Consider the following 17,198-nt stretch of genomic DNA (forward strand, 5'->3'; position numbering starts at 1 on the left):
TACTCGTAGCAGACATATGCCCGGCAGATACCACGTGGAATCCACGTGTAGAATAAGCACTAGACTTGACACGGCCCGCTATTGAGACCTGGTAGTATCACAATGATTATGCACTGTTGCCGTATTAGATGCCCACGGAAGGATAGATTCTTCCGATGTTTGGCGTGTTTAGCCGTGCGGCACTGTCTCAAGTTTAGTAGTTGTGGGCTGTCCGTGCCCAAAATGTGCTTTTTACCATGATATGACAAGAAAATGAGGAGAGGAAAAACGACGTCTTTTTTTTGAAACGAAACGCTGAATTGTAGGAGACAAGTGCCGTTTACATTGCAACTCGGCATCAGGTTCGTATTGGAGTGGGTCCCTTGTCATATATTGCTACCTTGTAGTGATTGTTGCATCAATGTACCGGGATATCTGCTCACAAAATAATAAGAAAATTTGAGAATCTGATTGAGGATAGTCGTCACTATTTTCTCGCGATTTCTCGGCATTTACTCTCGATCGACATGAAGATCATCAAGCAGTTCTATGGAAGGCAAATAATGAATCCACCCAGTTCAAACTCCCCAGTGGATAAATTTTACACGTCAAGTTAGCACACTTCTGTGGAGCTTTGGTGAACGCTTGCAGGACCAGGAGGTTGGACCTTCCGCTACTAAGGCCGCCCCCACTTACCCATCCATCAGCTAGTTATCGGTTCTCCAGGTGGATCTCCTACCTTGGAGTCTTCCAGACCCTTGCCACTTTGTCATCCTACCAGCAGTTCACTTAGCAGAATGAAAAATTGATGTACTCCTACTTATTGCTAGCACCGCTACCAAAGAAATCCGAAACCCTGTTATTCTATGTCAATCATGCCCGAGTCAGTTAATGCAGTATCCCTACGTAAGACTGATCTTTCAATATGTGATAGCACTAAGAGGGCAGCTGCCCGTAAATCTTGTACTAACTACAAAGGCTTTTAGGTTGATATAACGAGGGGATCCAAATTTGAAGAGAACTGGATGTGCGTCTTCTGATACACCTCCATGCATTGCTACTAGTACAGCACTACTATACATATAGAACAGAAGTGGCAGGATAAGGGCTGCTTTCCCGTCGTTCCCGCCCATCCATAAGAAGAATTTGAAAAAGAGGAACATCAAGAAAATTAGCGAAATCAATTGGGTCTCAACTCTCGAGCCCTATGCAATATCGAATCTGGTCGCAAGCAAATCCCTGGAGCATAACATAGACGGAATAACTCATCGGCATATGTCAGCGGGAGTTTCGTGGCATTCATAGATTCCGCAATCGTTTCCTGGGTGGCGCTGGCGTTATTCACCTCATTGTTCAAGTCATTGAGCTGAATAACATCAACATGAACTTCATTTTCGATCGTGATATCGCCGAGGCCCAGAGTAGCTGATGGTTGACAAAGTGACTCCTGCGAGTAGCTAGTCATCTTACTAATAGAAGCTGTATTCTTGTGCCATGGCCACAGACGCAGTGGCTCGGATTTGGTATTTGGCATGGAGTCGGATTCTGCGCCGGCAGACCCAGATTGCATTCGCGTGGAGAAGGACTCCCGCCTAAGCTCACGACTGAAATTATCGCGGTCCGCCACATTATCATTGACCTGTTGCTGGAGACGGAATAGTCGGAATGGAGTGAAGAGCAATTTGATGCTTGGAACTTGTGTTCCCAGAGTTCCCATCACGTAGAAGTTGAGCAGAGTACATCCTGGGCGAGCTTGTATATTTCGAGGAGGACAAGACTGATCATGGCATGGTGCCATAATTGGACGTGATGAAAAGTGTGCTCTTTTGCGTATTTCCCCTGGGAAAGTCCTGAATAGAGATGTGATACTGTATTCCAGATTCTTACAGAAATCATCCAGATGCTTGTTCTTTTCTATTACAGTAGTCGACTGCAGATATTCGAGGCAGTTGGTCATGGTCCATCCTTCCATGTGCGAGAGGAGCTCTAGATGTTGAACCTGTAGCTTCTTGATTTGTAGTGTAGTGGATGGCAAGGGACTTCCAATACCATTCGTAGTAAGAATTTCGAAATCACCACGGACCGAGGGCCGCATGACCAATAGATTCAGATGAACACCTTCGCCATACCCTGTTTTCGATATAGAATAGTCACGCATATCACGTAAATACTCCGTGAAAGTAATCTCCGGAACGTGAAGGCGTTGAGATAAAGCTGAGGCGACGTGTACAATTGTGGTAAATCGAAACCCAAGTGATCTCAAACGACTTGCTTCGTAGTTTTGGAGCTGCCGAACACAGAACAATATCTGACCCTTGCCTTTGCAAAGCGGAAGACCTGTTAAGCGGGATAGTCGTGAAGTAGAAACATTGGTGGCGAGAATATTGTGATATAGAACTCCCAAGTCATTGAGGGGTTGCTTTAGTTCCTCAGACAGCTCTTGAGCTGCCATACAGAATAATTGCTTAAATAAAGAATCAAAATTGACCTTTGCTTCAGCGTCATGATCTATAAAGACCCCACGAGTGTTCAAATATCTCTGGACGGCCTTTTCTTCGAATTTGAGATATCTGCGTATCGAAGGAATATACTGTTGTATAGCAGTCCAGTTCCGACTGGCCCGAAATGCCCACAAGAATGTTGAGTGTGTATGGGTGAGATCGTCTTCTTCAAAAGTCTAAAGGAAAACATATCTTAGTCTTATGCAGCCATTAACCTAAGCCAAAATGCTATACCGTCCAATGGAGGGCAACTAACACGTCCAATATAGTGGCTCACAACTTTTCGTGTCGGTATATGTGCATGTGGAGTAACCATGATGTTACCCTCTGGGTCGAAATATGCGCAAGAAAGAACAAGCTGCTGTGCATGAGATGTTGATTTTCTGCGATGGAGATTTGCTATAATTGTCAGGGCAAGGAGAACTAAACAAGAAAAGCTGGCCTTCACCATAATCAGTCCAAATTTTTCAATGCATTATCGTAACTTGAGACATACCAAGACAGTGCAAATGATGGTGACCTGGCCTCGGGAACGCTGTGTCTTAGGCCCGACAAATTCTTTATACTCTCGGTATCTTGTACCTACGGTAGCTGTCCAGTGCATACCTGAAATTGCTGCGGCAAGTAAACAAGCACAAGCACCGCGCCTCAACCAATTATCTGTCCAGGTGGCTCTCCATCGGAAGAATATTCCCAGTGCTATTGTGCAGGAGAATACTGCAATAATAGCGGATCCAACAATGTTCCCCACACTGTAGGAGCATATGTAGTTTTTGATTCCCAACTGGCCCACGTAATGCATCCCACATACAGAACTCCCTGTTAAAGCTCCGCCTGTTAGGATGCGAAAATATCCCGGCTTTTCTTCAAATCCGGCGGAATAGAAAGCAGCAAACAAGATGCTGACGGGAAGCAAAAACGAAATCCCGGTAAAACCGCCGTCGTAAAGGATTTGTACATCTGTACCCCCGTCCTCAATGACGATGGCACGATTTCCAATGTAATGCATACACCATATGCCAATGCCACCCATGGTGATTGAAGACACAAGCAGTAGAAACCTTTCCAAATGAAAATATCAGCACCTTAGTTTCCAAAGCCCTTTCTTCCTGACATCAGGCACCCACCAATTATAAAATCCGGACTGTGAGGTTCTCCGACGAAGCATCTCTAACGCAGTCGCACATCCCATCAAGCTGATCAAGTATGAGGCAAAGATGTACTCGGCAAGGTACGAGATGTGAGCCTGCGGCATGTGACCACGAGGAAAGTATCTTGTATATTCATCCTTCTCACTTGCCATTTTGTTGCCTCAAATTGCGAAAGGTTATGTGCACGAGCTTTGCGAGGAGCACGCGGCCTTGCATATAAAGTGCAAAACTAAGAAGATTAAAGTTCTAGCTTGATCGAATTCGGAAACTCCAGACCAAAGTAGAATCGGATTAAACAGCCGCCAATAAATTGCTAGGAAAAATTGAATAATGGCGAAACAATAATTCCATTGATGGCCAGGAAGTCACTTTGGCCCAACCTAGATGGGGAATTAACCGGTATCAAGGCCAGACCAGCATTTCGATGCTTGCCTTCGCAAACTCTTCCTAAGGGAGTATAGTATGTTTCAACCGCCATTCAAGTCGGACGATATTCATGCCGGAGCAAGATAAGCAACATTTATACCCGATCTGGAAAGGTTTGTATGGAGTTGCCACGCGCAGCTTGATTGATCCACATATCGTGCTCGTAAGGCAGAATCTGGCGTGGGGGTAGACGCGAAAAATGCCAAGCTAGTAAATCCCCGACAGAAGAAAACAACTCCTGGACAATGATTCAGGAAGGAAGAGAGTCAAAGTGGGTCTCGAGGTTGCGAACTTTGTATTATGGAGCTCGGTACCGAGAACCTTCGGCTTGCGAGAAAGCTACAGTAACTAAACGGCTGCAGTCATCTAGTTTCATGATCTCTAGCCAAACTTATTCTCAACTTCTCCACAAGTTTGTTGAGCACGCATCACAATTCTGTTTAGGATATATGGCCTTGACCCACGACGCACCATCATGCGGGCTATTGGTGCAGTTTCATCGAAGTACCAAGTATCTTATGATATTTTCCAGACTTTCAATACAGTATCAGCTTTTTATCCTAGCATTGATAAATTTTCACTGCTGCTGCGCAAGGAACCTATGTCATCTCCTCCCATACGAACGCGAGGACCGGGTCAAAACTAAATCCCGGGATCGGTAACCGTAATTCAGAACTCCACTGATTCGTACGAATTGCCGTATCTTCTAGCATGTTTTAAAAATCGTAAATTTAGTTTTCTCTTGGAGACCATGATGCGTACCGAACTTGCCATAAAATCGCCTCTATGGAAGAAGCTATACAGAGAGACACGCAATTGAATCCTTGGATATCCTCAGTTAAAATAGCGAGGCTGAGAACATGATCAGTTCGTGAGCCGAAGGAGAAGCAAGCAATAGATAACTGTAGCATCAATGAGATGACCTGAAACATAGGGGTTCGTGAACATGTCTAGACGAATGTTCATTTCCTTTACCGGCCTAATAAAATGTGAATGAATAAACCTACAATTGATTTCATGACTTTAATGAATAAGCCGACTGGTAGCTCGTATGACCAGAATAAAAGATATTACAGAAGAGCCTACTTTATGAACACCCATGTGCGAGTAGCACTATTTGTAGAAGCCTGAATTGATAAAACTGCGTACCTAGTGACCTGATAACTTCACCAAGAAATCCCCATTGGGTCTGGTGTCAAATGGCTATTGGAAACATGGACATCTTGCTGGGTGAAAGGCATTATTGTGTAGCCCTGTTGACTGGCGCAGTAATTCTCCTCGACTATTCCATTATGCTGGTAGGTGTGGCTTGATGATGAAGTATGTGGGCTGCTTTCCAGATCCAAGTTGAAAGGATAAGGAGGTTGAGTCGGTTCGTTCCAAAATTCCATTCTGGGAGGTACTGTTGTATTCACGGGCCAAGTAACCAGGGAGAAAGGACCGCCATGAGACGGTCTATCCTTTTCCTGGTGAGAAGAAAGAATCTTACTCTTCCGGAATCGTTTTTCTGACATTCGCTCCGGCAAATAGTTATGCGAGAAGGGAAAATAGAGACCAGGGAATTTCATAGCAGTAGTTGCTGGCTCTTGGCCATTTTGCTCGCGCTGGAGATCCCGTTCTATTGCCCGCAAGAGCAATTTATCGTGGGGCACACTGTGCCAAAAGAAAACCTTCTGTTTTTTTTGTGTGCGAATGCAATTGCTTTTGTGCAAAAAATCCAAAAACGCACTGTTTGATTCCTCGAGGCTTGAATCAATTCCAGACTTAAGGTTTCTCAAGTCGGAGAAGACACCTTCCTCGAATTTCTTCGAGTTCCTCACTAGACGACCAAAGGCTTGTAGTCGAAAATGCAAACATCTGATAATGTCTGTTCCTGAGATGAAGAAGAGCTTGTTCCTACAAATACCGTTTAATGGGTCAGCCTGATATAACTAGTAATTGATACTCGTACTAGTAGCACGTAGCGACTCGGACTGATACGAACCAAAAAACACAAGAAATATGTTCACCCGTTGGAAGTAAACAACGCCGAATGAGATCTGTTGGCTGCCATTTCACCGGTGTCCAAAGAATGAAATTTCTCACTATGGTGTGTTAGAATAACCTTCGAGCTTTTCGGGAAGCTTCATTACATAGTATATAGTCATCAATGTGCTTAGTGTGATGTGAAGTTTCTACACTGGCAGGCAAGTAGACTTCAACTTCATCAAGGATTGAACCTACACCTTCAGCCGTGGCACCACAAAGGCTGGGCTCAAAGCGCATAGTGACGGTAGACTGGAGAGACTATCAGTACGTCTATAGGTATAAATGCGCAGTTACTTACATGAAATGATGGTGAGTTTTGTGACTGGCCGCAATATGATGACTCGATACAACAGTTATTTCCAAGCAACGCCGGGAATTGATGAGATTGATTTCTGAGCAAGTAACTAGTTACTGAAATCCTCTTGATAACACAGGAAGCTACGACCTACAAATAGGACACGGTGGGACTTATTAGCGTGTTTCCAAAGTGAATGAATCCCGCGACTGGAAACACGAACAATATGTACTTTTGGGGACTGAGACAATGTTCTAGCCTCCGAGTTGTGTCGGCTAACAGATTTATAATTCGAAAATATAATAGTATTACTTTCATAGATACGGACGCTTCCAATTCCATCCCTCAGCACCGTAATACTAGGGTTAGGCTGAACTCGGTAAGTGAAGGCCGCTTGTCGGGGACCCGGGGATCAAGATTTATTAGGTAAACGAGAGATCTGGTGAACCCATCTGAAACTGGGCGATCCAGGTTCGCCCCCCCTAGTGGGTCGCTGGAAAGGGGAAGTATGCGGCAACTTCAAAGGGGGAATTGCATTCGACGTCTTCTGTACAGTATCTGTATCCGGATGCATTTTTGCTTGCGTATTACTGTAACAGATACTAGATGAAATATATTTACCAGTCAAAAAGAGACCTCCAGTTGCTGTCTCTTGATAATAAAGAGTTTATTGGTCTACCTCGCGTCGATTCTCCCAAATTCCTAACAATTGCACCCCACTCGGCATTCAGACCCCCACAGGACATAAGCGTAAACTTATTTGCTAGCGCTCAATGTATCTGTTACGACTTGCTTGATCGTACTTTGACATTTGCTTTTGCCTCGAAAGGAATTAGTATTGTTGAATGACACGTAGAGCTCTTAAGAGGGGCTATCTCGTCAAAGATTTTCCTTTGATTTTTCAACCATCGTGCCTCTGGTATTCCAGGGGTGGTATCAAATGAACTTATTTTTTGTCTTTTGTGAGTATAAATTGTCCTTGAGCACCCATCCATTCAATATAGCCGACGACCTCTTAGTCCTAGCTCCATATAAAAGTAACACGTACTTCACCGAGCTTCTCAAATCAGAGGATTTAACCTTTCTGACCTCACCTAGTGATCTTTGACACTTGGATCTCATCACTGAGCTCGATGATGCAAGATTCCATGCACAAAGCCGATACGCTTTTCTCCATCTGCCAGAATACGACAATTCATCATGCTGTGACGTCTGAGCGAAACCTGAGAAGTCGATATTCGACGGGCGAAAATGGGTTAATCAGCAGTGAGAGTGATAGGCACGATGCTGTAGTCTCGCATTTGCAACCGAATCAAGCTGAAAAATTGGAATGCAACATCGGCGCTGACAATATTCAATCCCCTATCTGTGAGAAGCAAGATCCTTTGCCGTCTTCGATGTCATGCTCAACAATTATGCAACCGCCATTGATGTCGATGAAAAGTTCCACGTACGACAAAGAATCTATGTGCAGCAAAGGTGTCAACAACTTTGATTTGAAAAGGGAACTTCATTGCAAGACCACAACTGGCGATAAACGTCCGTATATCTCATTGACGGGCTATCGCTGCGTTCCATCCCCTTCATCCTCTTCATCCATTCTTACCCCTCCTCCTTCTCCAGCCACACTCTGTTCTTTCGACCTGGCGGAGCGAATTGAGATTGGGACGGCAAAAGCAGTTGCTTTCAGACGGCCAGAAGCTTCTCCAAAAGTCATCTTTGTAACCACTGAGAACCAAATGCCGATTAACTTTGAATTTTGCTTCGATTTCTTGGTCAGAAAAGATGAATATCAGACAGCCCCCATCCCGCATGTTATATAAAAGACTGGCAATCGAGAGAAGCTATTTAGTTGTGCTACTGAAATCACTGGTTTTCTAATATATAAGGAATTTGTCGTGACAGCTTTCTTTGAATGGCCCTGTATATTTTGGCAACCGAGCGGCTTGTTCATGCCTTCAGAATTCTGCGAACCGGGAATCAGAAAACCAGGATTGTGGCTGGCCTGAATCCGTCCGCCGACTCGACCCACTGCTTCGAGGTGAGTTTGCTCTCGGGCCCGGCCCCACCGTTATGGCCCCACGTCGGTTCAATCTAGGTCAAGCATCGTTGGATACTACATGAGGGAGAGCCACGTGGAAAATTTGTCTCAAAATAGGGGCTCCACATGGCAGGTGGTAAAGCATTCATGTAGCGTAATCACCTATCAAGCATGCCGTGCTGTTCCAGTTATATTAGTCAAATTCAACTGAAACATGACAGATTATTTATCTTGTAGAGCGATTAGGCATGCTCGAAGTAAGGCTCTCTACTATATTTAGCCCTAAAAACAAGGCCTGATATAGCCTTTCCTGTTTCATATTGTGCTAGGTTTATGTCAAATCCTAGTAAAGAACATTTTAAGGCTATATACTATATATGGTGCTATATACTAAATAATAATAATAAAGGTCTAATATATAATTGTTCAGGTAATAACCTATATATTAAAGGTTATTGTGACAGTGACTGGGCAAATGATATTAATAATAGAAGATCTACTACTGGCTATATATTTAGCCTAGGTAATGATTTAGGCCTAACTAATCCTATATCCTGGAATAGTCAGCTTCAAAAAACAGTAGCTTTATCAAGCTGTGAAGCTGAATATATGGCATTAAAAGAAGCTACAAAAGAAGCAATATATCTAAATAATATGCTTATATATATAAATAATTATATAATGGTTACTAAGTTGTCAGGCTAGAGACCTATGACTAGGCAAGGATATCGGATAGTAGAGATCAGATTGGACAGTTGATACACAGACTGATTCTTGAAGAGATCAAGAATCCTGAATACTTGTGGGATCTTAAATACATTAGGGTTCGGGTGGGCCTCAATATGCAGGTGACTCGAAGGGGATTCGGCTTCGGATCGGCGTCGAGTGTCTGAGGTATTGTATACTCAGAATCCCGTGAGAATTAGATCAAACGATCCAAACTCAATGGCGTCACCTCAGTCAAAGGCTCCCAGACTTATCCCGATTCGGGTACGTTTGTACGTAGATACAAACAAAGCAACACACTCTCTTTGTTGCCTCTATAATAAAAGCTTCCTTCTGCAGCTCTCTCAATCCTCACTTTTCCCTCATCTTCGTTTTCTGTAATCTGTTCCTTCTTATCCTCGATTCGTTATCTTTTCGCTATATCGGCTACTGCTGCTGCCGCTGGCACTGCGGGTGCTCCGATCACGGTTGCAGGTCCTTCTGGAGGCACTAGGGGTGCTGCTCTTCGAGGTAGAGGTCGTGCGAAAGGTAAGGGTCGTGCTGCTCCTGCTCCTGCTGGAGGTGATGGAGGTGATGGGGGCAATAGAGGTGACGGAGGTGATGGAGGCGATGGTGATGGTGGGCCGCCAGGAGATGATGGGCCCGGTGATAACTCTCGTCCTCTTCGTGCTCTCTTCGCACGTCCTTTCTTTGCTGCTTGCGTAAATTATGTAGCGGAGGCAGCCCTTCGTCCTCCTAAGGATGAGGTTCCTGAAATTCAGTGCAACTGGGATTGTACTAATTCTGTTTCCTGTGCTCTGTGCAAGGATGACGGCAAGTCTTGCTTTCAGGTATGGTACCCCTTCTGATTCGATTCGAGTCCGACTTGATACTTATTACTATTGACTGGTTAAGTACTAGATGTACCATCCCTAACTAAGATACTTAGTAAGTTAGAGAAGGATGTAGACGAGATACTAGACTTACAACTGTACTATCGAAAGCTTTAATATTACACAAGGTAGACTAGGAGTAATGACAACAACTGGTATACAGCGACGTTATTTAAGAACGTACCCCTGAAGCTTATAGACTATTACGCATAGTATCCCGATAAACTAGGACCTTTAATTTGACTACCAGACTGGGTGGTAGCTGCTGCGAATGACGTCTATCTGGAGGACTACGTTGACGACAATAAACTGATTCAACGAGGCTGAATTGTGTTTTGCGAGGGGGGTAATATAATACTCTGGATCAGGCCTATTGGGCCTAGTGCAATCCTTGCAGCCTATCTGCGAGGCCTTACCTACTGTTTTTATCTCTTCTCCACACTTAGTATCGCGTATTCAATGCACTTGTTTCTCGCAATAGGCCTCTATTACAGGTATTTAGAGGGACCGCGGGCAAAAGGTTCGCTTGACCATCAAAAATATCGCAAGAATAGGCGGATTACTCAGAATTAATAAAATTTATTCCAAAATCTTTCTCTGACTTTTAGCGCCCTGCACTGAACGTGCGCGGTCGCTGCATAATCACACCTTTCAGCCCCATTTTCGTTACCGAATCTCCTCAACCACCTCTCCTATTATCCCTGAACACTGACCAGATATTTCATGATTTCTTCTCGGTTATTCTGGTAAAATGAGTGGGATAGAGGTTGCGGGGCTTGTTCTGGGTATCTTCCCACTCATTACTGGGGGATTGAAGCTCTACATAAACGAGAAGAACACAGCAAGTGATCTGTTCAAATATCAAAGACTAGTGGTTCGCATGAGTCGGGATCTTTCCCGTAACCAGACCATATTCCGCAACTCTTGCAGGCGTTTTATGGAAGATATCGCTATTCAATGCGGGGTGGACGAAAATGAAGTTGTATGATGGAGAACCCCCGAGATCCACGCTGGAAAGAGGGGAAATTAGTCCAAGCCGACATTTTCGACCAAAATAATGTTCGAGAGTATCTGGATGCGGTCGAAGATATGAACGAGGAGCTGATATAGATCAAAAGATACTTGGCATTAATGGGGACGACAGCCAAGTAAGCTTAACCCGGATTGAGTTTTCCAAATAGCAACTGACGCGGATTTTGGATCCAGCCCGATATTCTAGACCATCGCACCCATCGACGCCAGTGGAAAAAGCTTATTCTCGTGCTTAAAAAAGAATCGATAGAGGGACACCTGCAACGAACAGAAAAATTGAACACCTTCCTTGGGATTCTCACCAAGCAAAATCAACCAACTGCCACGACACGTCGAGCTCCCCGTCGAAACACGCGACACTACAAAAGAATACGCTCACATGCGATCGACCTTTACAACATACTCGAGGCCCGATTTCCTTCATCTCCAACTTGCAAATGTGCACTGGAACCACACCATATGAGCATCAAGCTGGGGTTTCGAAGTGCACAGCTCACCGAGAAGGCAGTGTACTTTCATGCCATTTTCACATCTGAGACGAGTACCTTCAACACTTCTTCAAACTGGCGAGAGATTGAAACAGAGCCCTGGAAGAAAATACAAGAGGACGTGCTCTGCCAAGATACCGACCATGTCAAAGTGCGATTCTCGGTCGAGCCTCTTCCCCTCGGGAGACCTCTCCGCCAGACGGGACTGAAATCATAGACCTGTGCGCAGCTATAACAGGACCTGCATCGAAAGGATGGCTCGGACACATTTCCAACCGGCAGGGACAACAACACCGTATCCGGATATTAGATGCTCGGCAAAGATTACCCGCGTCTGACAAGATTCAAACCGTGTCCCTGGCCGAAGTGCTCAGCGATCCGCAGTTTTATGAAGAACAACGGCTGCGCCTTGCATTGAAATTAGCATCATCGGTGATGCAGCTTCATACGACAGAATGGCTGACTGATTTCTGGAGTAAATCCGATGTGTCATTCATGCGGTCTAAGCATGGAGTGATTGATTTCGACAATCCTTTGATTGGACGGACTTTTGGAGCGCGTGGGTACGACTTGAACTGTGTATCTGAAACACTACCACGACCTACTCTACATGCATCGATTCCTTGTCTCTTTTCCTTGGGAATTGTACTGCTTGAATTAAAATATCGGCGGTTATTTGAAGATCTGAAAAGCGAAGTAGAGAGAAGTATGGTACGTGCAATATTTGCCCCTTCCCCTCTCCGTGGAACCATGAATGTCCTACTTTCGTTTTCCTAGGTTGTTTACTGACAAATGGGCTGTACGGAGTATAGCCGCCGGAATTTTCAGATTCCATGGCTGCACGACGACTCACGGACGAAATGATCGGCAGTACCAATTATCAAGATGCCGTGGTGCGGTGTATCCTGGGTCTAGACGCAGCTTATAGATCGCTAGCCGAAGAAAGATTCCAGAAGGAGGTAGAGGAAAAGATCATTAGCCTAATAGCCGAGGATCTCAAGATCTATTGTGCTAAGACATCTGTTGAGGCGTGCTTAGAAATGGGAAAAGGGGGAATGGGGGCAATGGGAGGCGTGGTAGCACGGGCGTAATTGGTAATTGGGAAGGGGATGGGGAATCTTTTGAGATGAACCCCTCACCCCATCTAAAACCCGTCAAATAAGAATAGAATAAGAGTGACGGTTTGACGCAGCCACCAGAACGCCTTAATTTCAGTCTCAGGGACAATTCCCACCAGATCCGAGCCGGCCGGCCTGGCCAGTCCCCGTCGAAATAGCGTCGCTAGTGTCTCCATCCAACCCCAAGACCAGTTCGCGACGGTCGCACCCTGTGCCACGACTGGGCCGAGGGCCACGCCAGGGTCCACCGCGTACCTGAAGAGCCATGGACCAGCAAATTCGACATCCAACGCTTTCCAAGGGCCCAGCCCAGGGCCTGGTTTCAGATCCACCAGGTACGGAAATGCTCGAGAGACACAAACAACCCCCTCCGTCGAAAAGTGCAGATTACCTCGTTTCTGTGTGGCCGAATAAATTTCGGTCGCGTAACGGCTTCGGACAGCTTGGAATTTGCCCGGCGAGATGCTACCTCGGGGCGACGAAGTGGAGATTGAATCGTGTCCCTATCCAGCAGGGCTTGTGTTCAACATGTGAACGAAATCTGAATCAAACACCGTGTCCGGTCTGGTCTAGTCTGGTCCATTGAATGCAATTTTGGGAGGTAGAGTCATAGTAAATAATATGATCCAGTAGTCACGATGCTAGTTGTAGGTAATAATAATACTCGTAAGAATCATACTCATAATCATCATCACGATCATCATCATCATCATCTTCTTCTTCACCATCAATTGAGATATGGATTTCTATCCACTCCAGTAAACCAGTATGCCCATGAAGAAAAGAGAGAATAGAAGCAATAATTGGAAAAAAAGTCTCATCACATCGTAATTCCAAGCCAGGCAGGGAAGGCAAGCCAATCTCCTGCTTCCGGCGCGTTCATGTCCTTGCCAACACGACTAGCATCATCAAACCGGTCGAGGGTGCAACCAGCTCTTGCAACCGATTACATCGGGGCTTTTCCACCCGAGTCTAATCGTGGGAAATGAGGACCCGTTTCCTTTTCCATGTGCACTGCATGCGCATGGGTCCGTTACTCCGTTTTACTTCTGTATTCTTTCGTGGAAGAAAAAGGATAAAATACCCCACGATCATGGATATTCGTTATCGTGTCATTCGTATATGTTCCAGCGTGGCGGGGCGAAGAGGAGGGGAGAGTAGGGTAATGGGGTTGGACTGGGTGTTGAGGGCGAGAGCAGAGTAGAGTGTTTAGGTGTATAGTCTCGGTGGTGCGACGTGGAGGGTTAAGAGTTTCGTCGAGGCTGTGCGAGAATGTTGCTGAATCTCTTCCAACGCTGCGTCGGCGAGGTAGAGTTGACGCGTCCCAGTTGTGCTTTATCCATGGGCTTAGAGGAGGAAGTGGTTGAGGAGCGTGGGCGGCTGATGGTCGCCTCGTGATCGGCGAGGACATCCTCAAGGCGGACATCTGAATCGGACATGCGGGGGTGCGAGTCCTTGGGATCAAGGATCTCGATGAACTTGGAAGGAGTATCACGCATCTTGAACGAGTGTAGATGTATTTGTTTTGGTAATGGTGGTAGAGTATGCAGATAGTATGTGTTTATACTCGATGGATGAGACAACGAATGTCGCAGGTAAGCCCGGAGCTGTACAGCACGTTTCACTCTGAAGAGAGGGGCAAGCGAGAGGATTGGTTGAGTTCAAGAAAGAGGAGGGGAGAGGAGATCTAAAATAAATAGAACAAACAGAAAAGTTCTAGGAGATTACTAGTCCCGAGTTTGGGGAAATGCGGGTAGTCCACGGTTTTCGTTTCCATGAGGAAGTGGAGACTGCAGATCAGGGGACAATTGGATGAAGAGGGTCTCTTTTTTTGCCTCTTTATTTGTTGTACTCCGTCATTTATTGGCATTTTGATTTTTTATTTTTTTTGTTTTTTAAATTTCTTAGCGAGTCTTCACTCTTCAATGGATATGTACACCGTAGTACACCGTAGTCCTCCGCACTGCTACAGGCTCATCCTCGCCCAGGCGGACGCCTAAAGATCTATTATTTCTCTCTCGTGCAACATCTTCATATCAATGGAGTACATACCAGTACTACTACTACTTAATACGGGGTACTTCTAACCCATGGTAGTTGCCTTCCCCCGATAGCTCAGACTGATGTATCATGCACCTGCACACCAAGGATGAACAACCCCACAAGCACCACCCACCACAGGCGCACGCAGGGTTTCCTCATTTGGCACATGTCGACCTGCTGATGAACGCGGTGGTGGGTGGGTGGCCCAGCGCAAAGGGGCCAGGATCAGCGTTGACCCTCCACTCGAGCGGTGCCGTGGCGTCTGAGTTCTGGCCACTGACCGTTAGGGATGCAGAACCCGCGGGCAGTCATGGTTCGTCCGATCAGCGTGGATCCTGAGTGGAGGGGCACTTGCGCGGCCCTGGTCAACTGAGCATGCGGAGAGTTTCGCCTGTTGGGTTTTCTGTGTGCCCTGAACACCGCAACTTCTGCACGGAGGGGGACCGGCGAAAGTGATGAGAAATCGAAATCCCTCCCCCTCCCCGTGACAATGCACTAAATAAATTCGCCAGGTCTCGGTCGAACTTTTCCTTGGCTGGTGTTCGACTAGTGTTTGGCCTAGCGCGCGATGACCTCGCAGGAATCATTCATGGAGGGTACGAGTAGGTAATGGCCCCCCTTTCCAAACGCTTGTTCCACTTTTGCAGGTCGGCACAGTAGGGTTTTCGCCCATGACGTCGGGGGGCTCCCGATCTTATCAACCCATAGGGCATTGGATGTCGATGTCGGTACTTTTGTGTTTGCCTCGCTATAAAAAGAAATGCAATGGAGAAGGAAAAATGCCGACCTCTTCGCCATTCAAATTGCGTGCCCTTCCCCAGGTGGATTCCACCCCCTCCATCGTGGAGAATCATTCCATCGCTTCGCAGCGATAGACACGAACCCCCCCTCCCCGTCAGCCTACGTAGTCAGATTTGCCTCCGGATCGCACCGCCACTCTGAGCTGACTGCCCGAAGGAGAGTTGATGACAGTGGATGTGAGATGTGAGATTGCCAGATTATAGGCAGCAATTCTCCTTAAACAATATGGTGGCCGATATATCCGAAACCGAGGCATGGAGAGACGAATTGATAAGGCTCAGCAATTGACAAGGCATAATGGCACAGTCGGGGTTTGCAACCCTGTATCGGCGATTACCGCCAGGGCTTGAATGACCCGAGGCTGATGCTCGACCAATTTCAAGTTGTATAATTGGTGCAAATCAATTGCTGATGAGCTTTGCCCAGCATATGGAGCATCTTGTACTTCCAATGTACCCTGGCCGAGGCTGCTGCTCACATCAGATTTCCACGATCCTGATTTGATCCATTTGGACCAATAATAAACAATATGGAAATAATAAGCACTCAAGGGATGCAGAATGGCCGAATAGCGAACTGCTATGTACAGTCCATGGCCATCTCAGTTAAACGCAGTGCCTGATTGACGGGCGCAGATACCACACAATGTGTAGTAGGCTATCTACAGCACTCAACTCGAAACATGCCATCTTCCAAGATTGCCTCCTAGATCAGAAGGCGAAAACATCTCCGTACCCGCCACAACGAGCGACAGCCACGCTAACTAACTAACTTTCACTTCAACTACTTCTATCTATATCTTCAGCCACGTAATCTGGGCGCGTGGAATCCCGCATATGAGAGATACGATGCACCAACTCGAACTTGCAAGAGCACAGCACTATTCAACACATAATTTGTACTCAAAAATCTGCTACGCCCTCACTTCATTGGGTATGAATGTAAATCTCCGATAGTCACTCACCAGATACCTAGGTACTACCCATCCGGATATCGGTGAGAGGCCATACCGTAGATAGAAACCCCCGCCTGGAGCTTGGAGCCCCGTCCCCCACTCAGCCTGGGGCCATGACGTTTTGGCCCTTGAACGTAAAAGGTCAGTTTGTTGGTCATTTGAAGCTTCATGTCGATCCATCTCCCACTTCTCCTCCACACAGCTATAAAAAGAAAACGAGCTCTGCGGATACTGTACAATCTTCAAAGATACCCACACAATCACATTAGATTGAATTATATTGAGCAGAGCTGCGGGGTTAGGTACGCATGGACGTAGGCCTTCACTGGCACCTCGTAAATACGTACATACAAACTCACTCCTTCGCCCTGTGGAGCTAGTACTCGCCTCTCAACATGGATCTGTCGCACGGCCTTCCACCACATTAATTCCGGCGGGACGATCAGATGATCGACAATATCGGATTCCCGCTACAAGCATTTCCGAGAAGAAAGGTGTTGGTTCGTGCGGTGGGATTGGCTTGGAGTGACTGTCCCTCCCAATTGGTGCATGCCTTACAGATGACCCCTAAAGGGACGGGTCTTCCCTTTCCTCTTCAGTTTACTGTTGCCACAAATCTGCTATGTGTTGCGTGTTCGATTATTCGTCACTGGGATATCGCAGGATGGCATGAGTACAGTATGAGCAGTCGCAGGATTCACTCGCCACAAAGACATACGTACTCTGGGATGCGTAGAGAGCC

At 46.1% G+C, this 17,198-nt stretch overlaps 3 protein-coding genes across 3 annotated transcripts; 1 reads left to right on the top strand and 2 right to left on the bottom strand.

The window, feature by feature from the left end:
* Positions 1–1,159: 1,159 nt before the first annotated feature.
* On the bottom strand, positions 1,160–3,783 carry N7509_006044 (uncharacterized protein; the record flags this gene model as incomplete). Its single annotated transcript, XM_056630681.1, has 4 exons — positions 1,160–2,656; positions 2,737–2,922; positions 2,977–3,541; positions 3,608–3,783. The coding sequence occupies 4 exons, from the start codon at positions 3,781–3,783 to the stop codon at positions 1,160–1,162; spliced, it is 2,424 nt and encodes an 807-aa protein (XP_056489983.1).
* Positions 3,784–11,006: 7,223 nt separating this feature from the next.
* N7509_006045 (Synaptobrevin) lies at positions 11,007–12,630 on the top strand (the record flags this gene model as incomplete). The annotated part of the gene is made up of 5 exons (XM_056630682.1): positions 11,007–11,099; positions 11,138–11,167; positions 11,226–11,690; positions 11,726–12,250; positions 12,352–12,630. 5 exons carry the CDS (start codon positions 11,007–11,009, stop codon positions 12,628–12,630), a joined length of 1,392 nt encoding a protein of 463 aa, XP_056489984.1.
* Positions 12,631–13,901: 1,271 nt separating this feature from the next.
* On the bottom strand, positions 13,902–14,156 carry N7509_006046 (uncharacterized protein; the record flags this gene model as incomplete). Its single annotated transcript, XM_056630683.1, has 1 exon — positions 13,902–14,156. One exon carries the CDS (start codon positions 14,154–14,156, stop codon positions 13,902–13,904), a length of 255 nt encoding a protein of 84 aa, XP_056489985.1.
* Positions 14,157–17,198: the final 3,042 nt, after the last annotated feature.

The sequence above is a fragment of the Penicillium cosmopolitanum genome (genome assembly GCF_028827165.1).
Source record: "Penicillium cosmopolitanum strain IBT 29677 chromosome Unknown utg000006l:49.0-5199605.0:1.0-5204138.0, whole genome shotgun sequence".
Classification (NCBI taxonomy): domain Eukaryota; kingdom Fungi; phylum Ascomycota; class Eurotiomycetes; order Eurotiales; family Aspergillaceae; genus Penicillium; species Penicillium cosmopolitanum.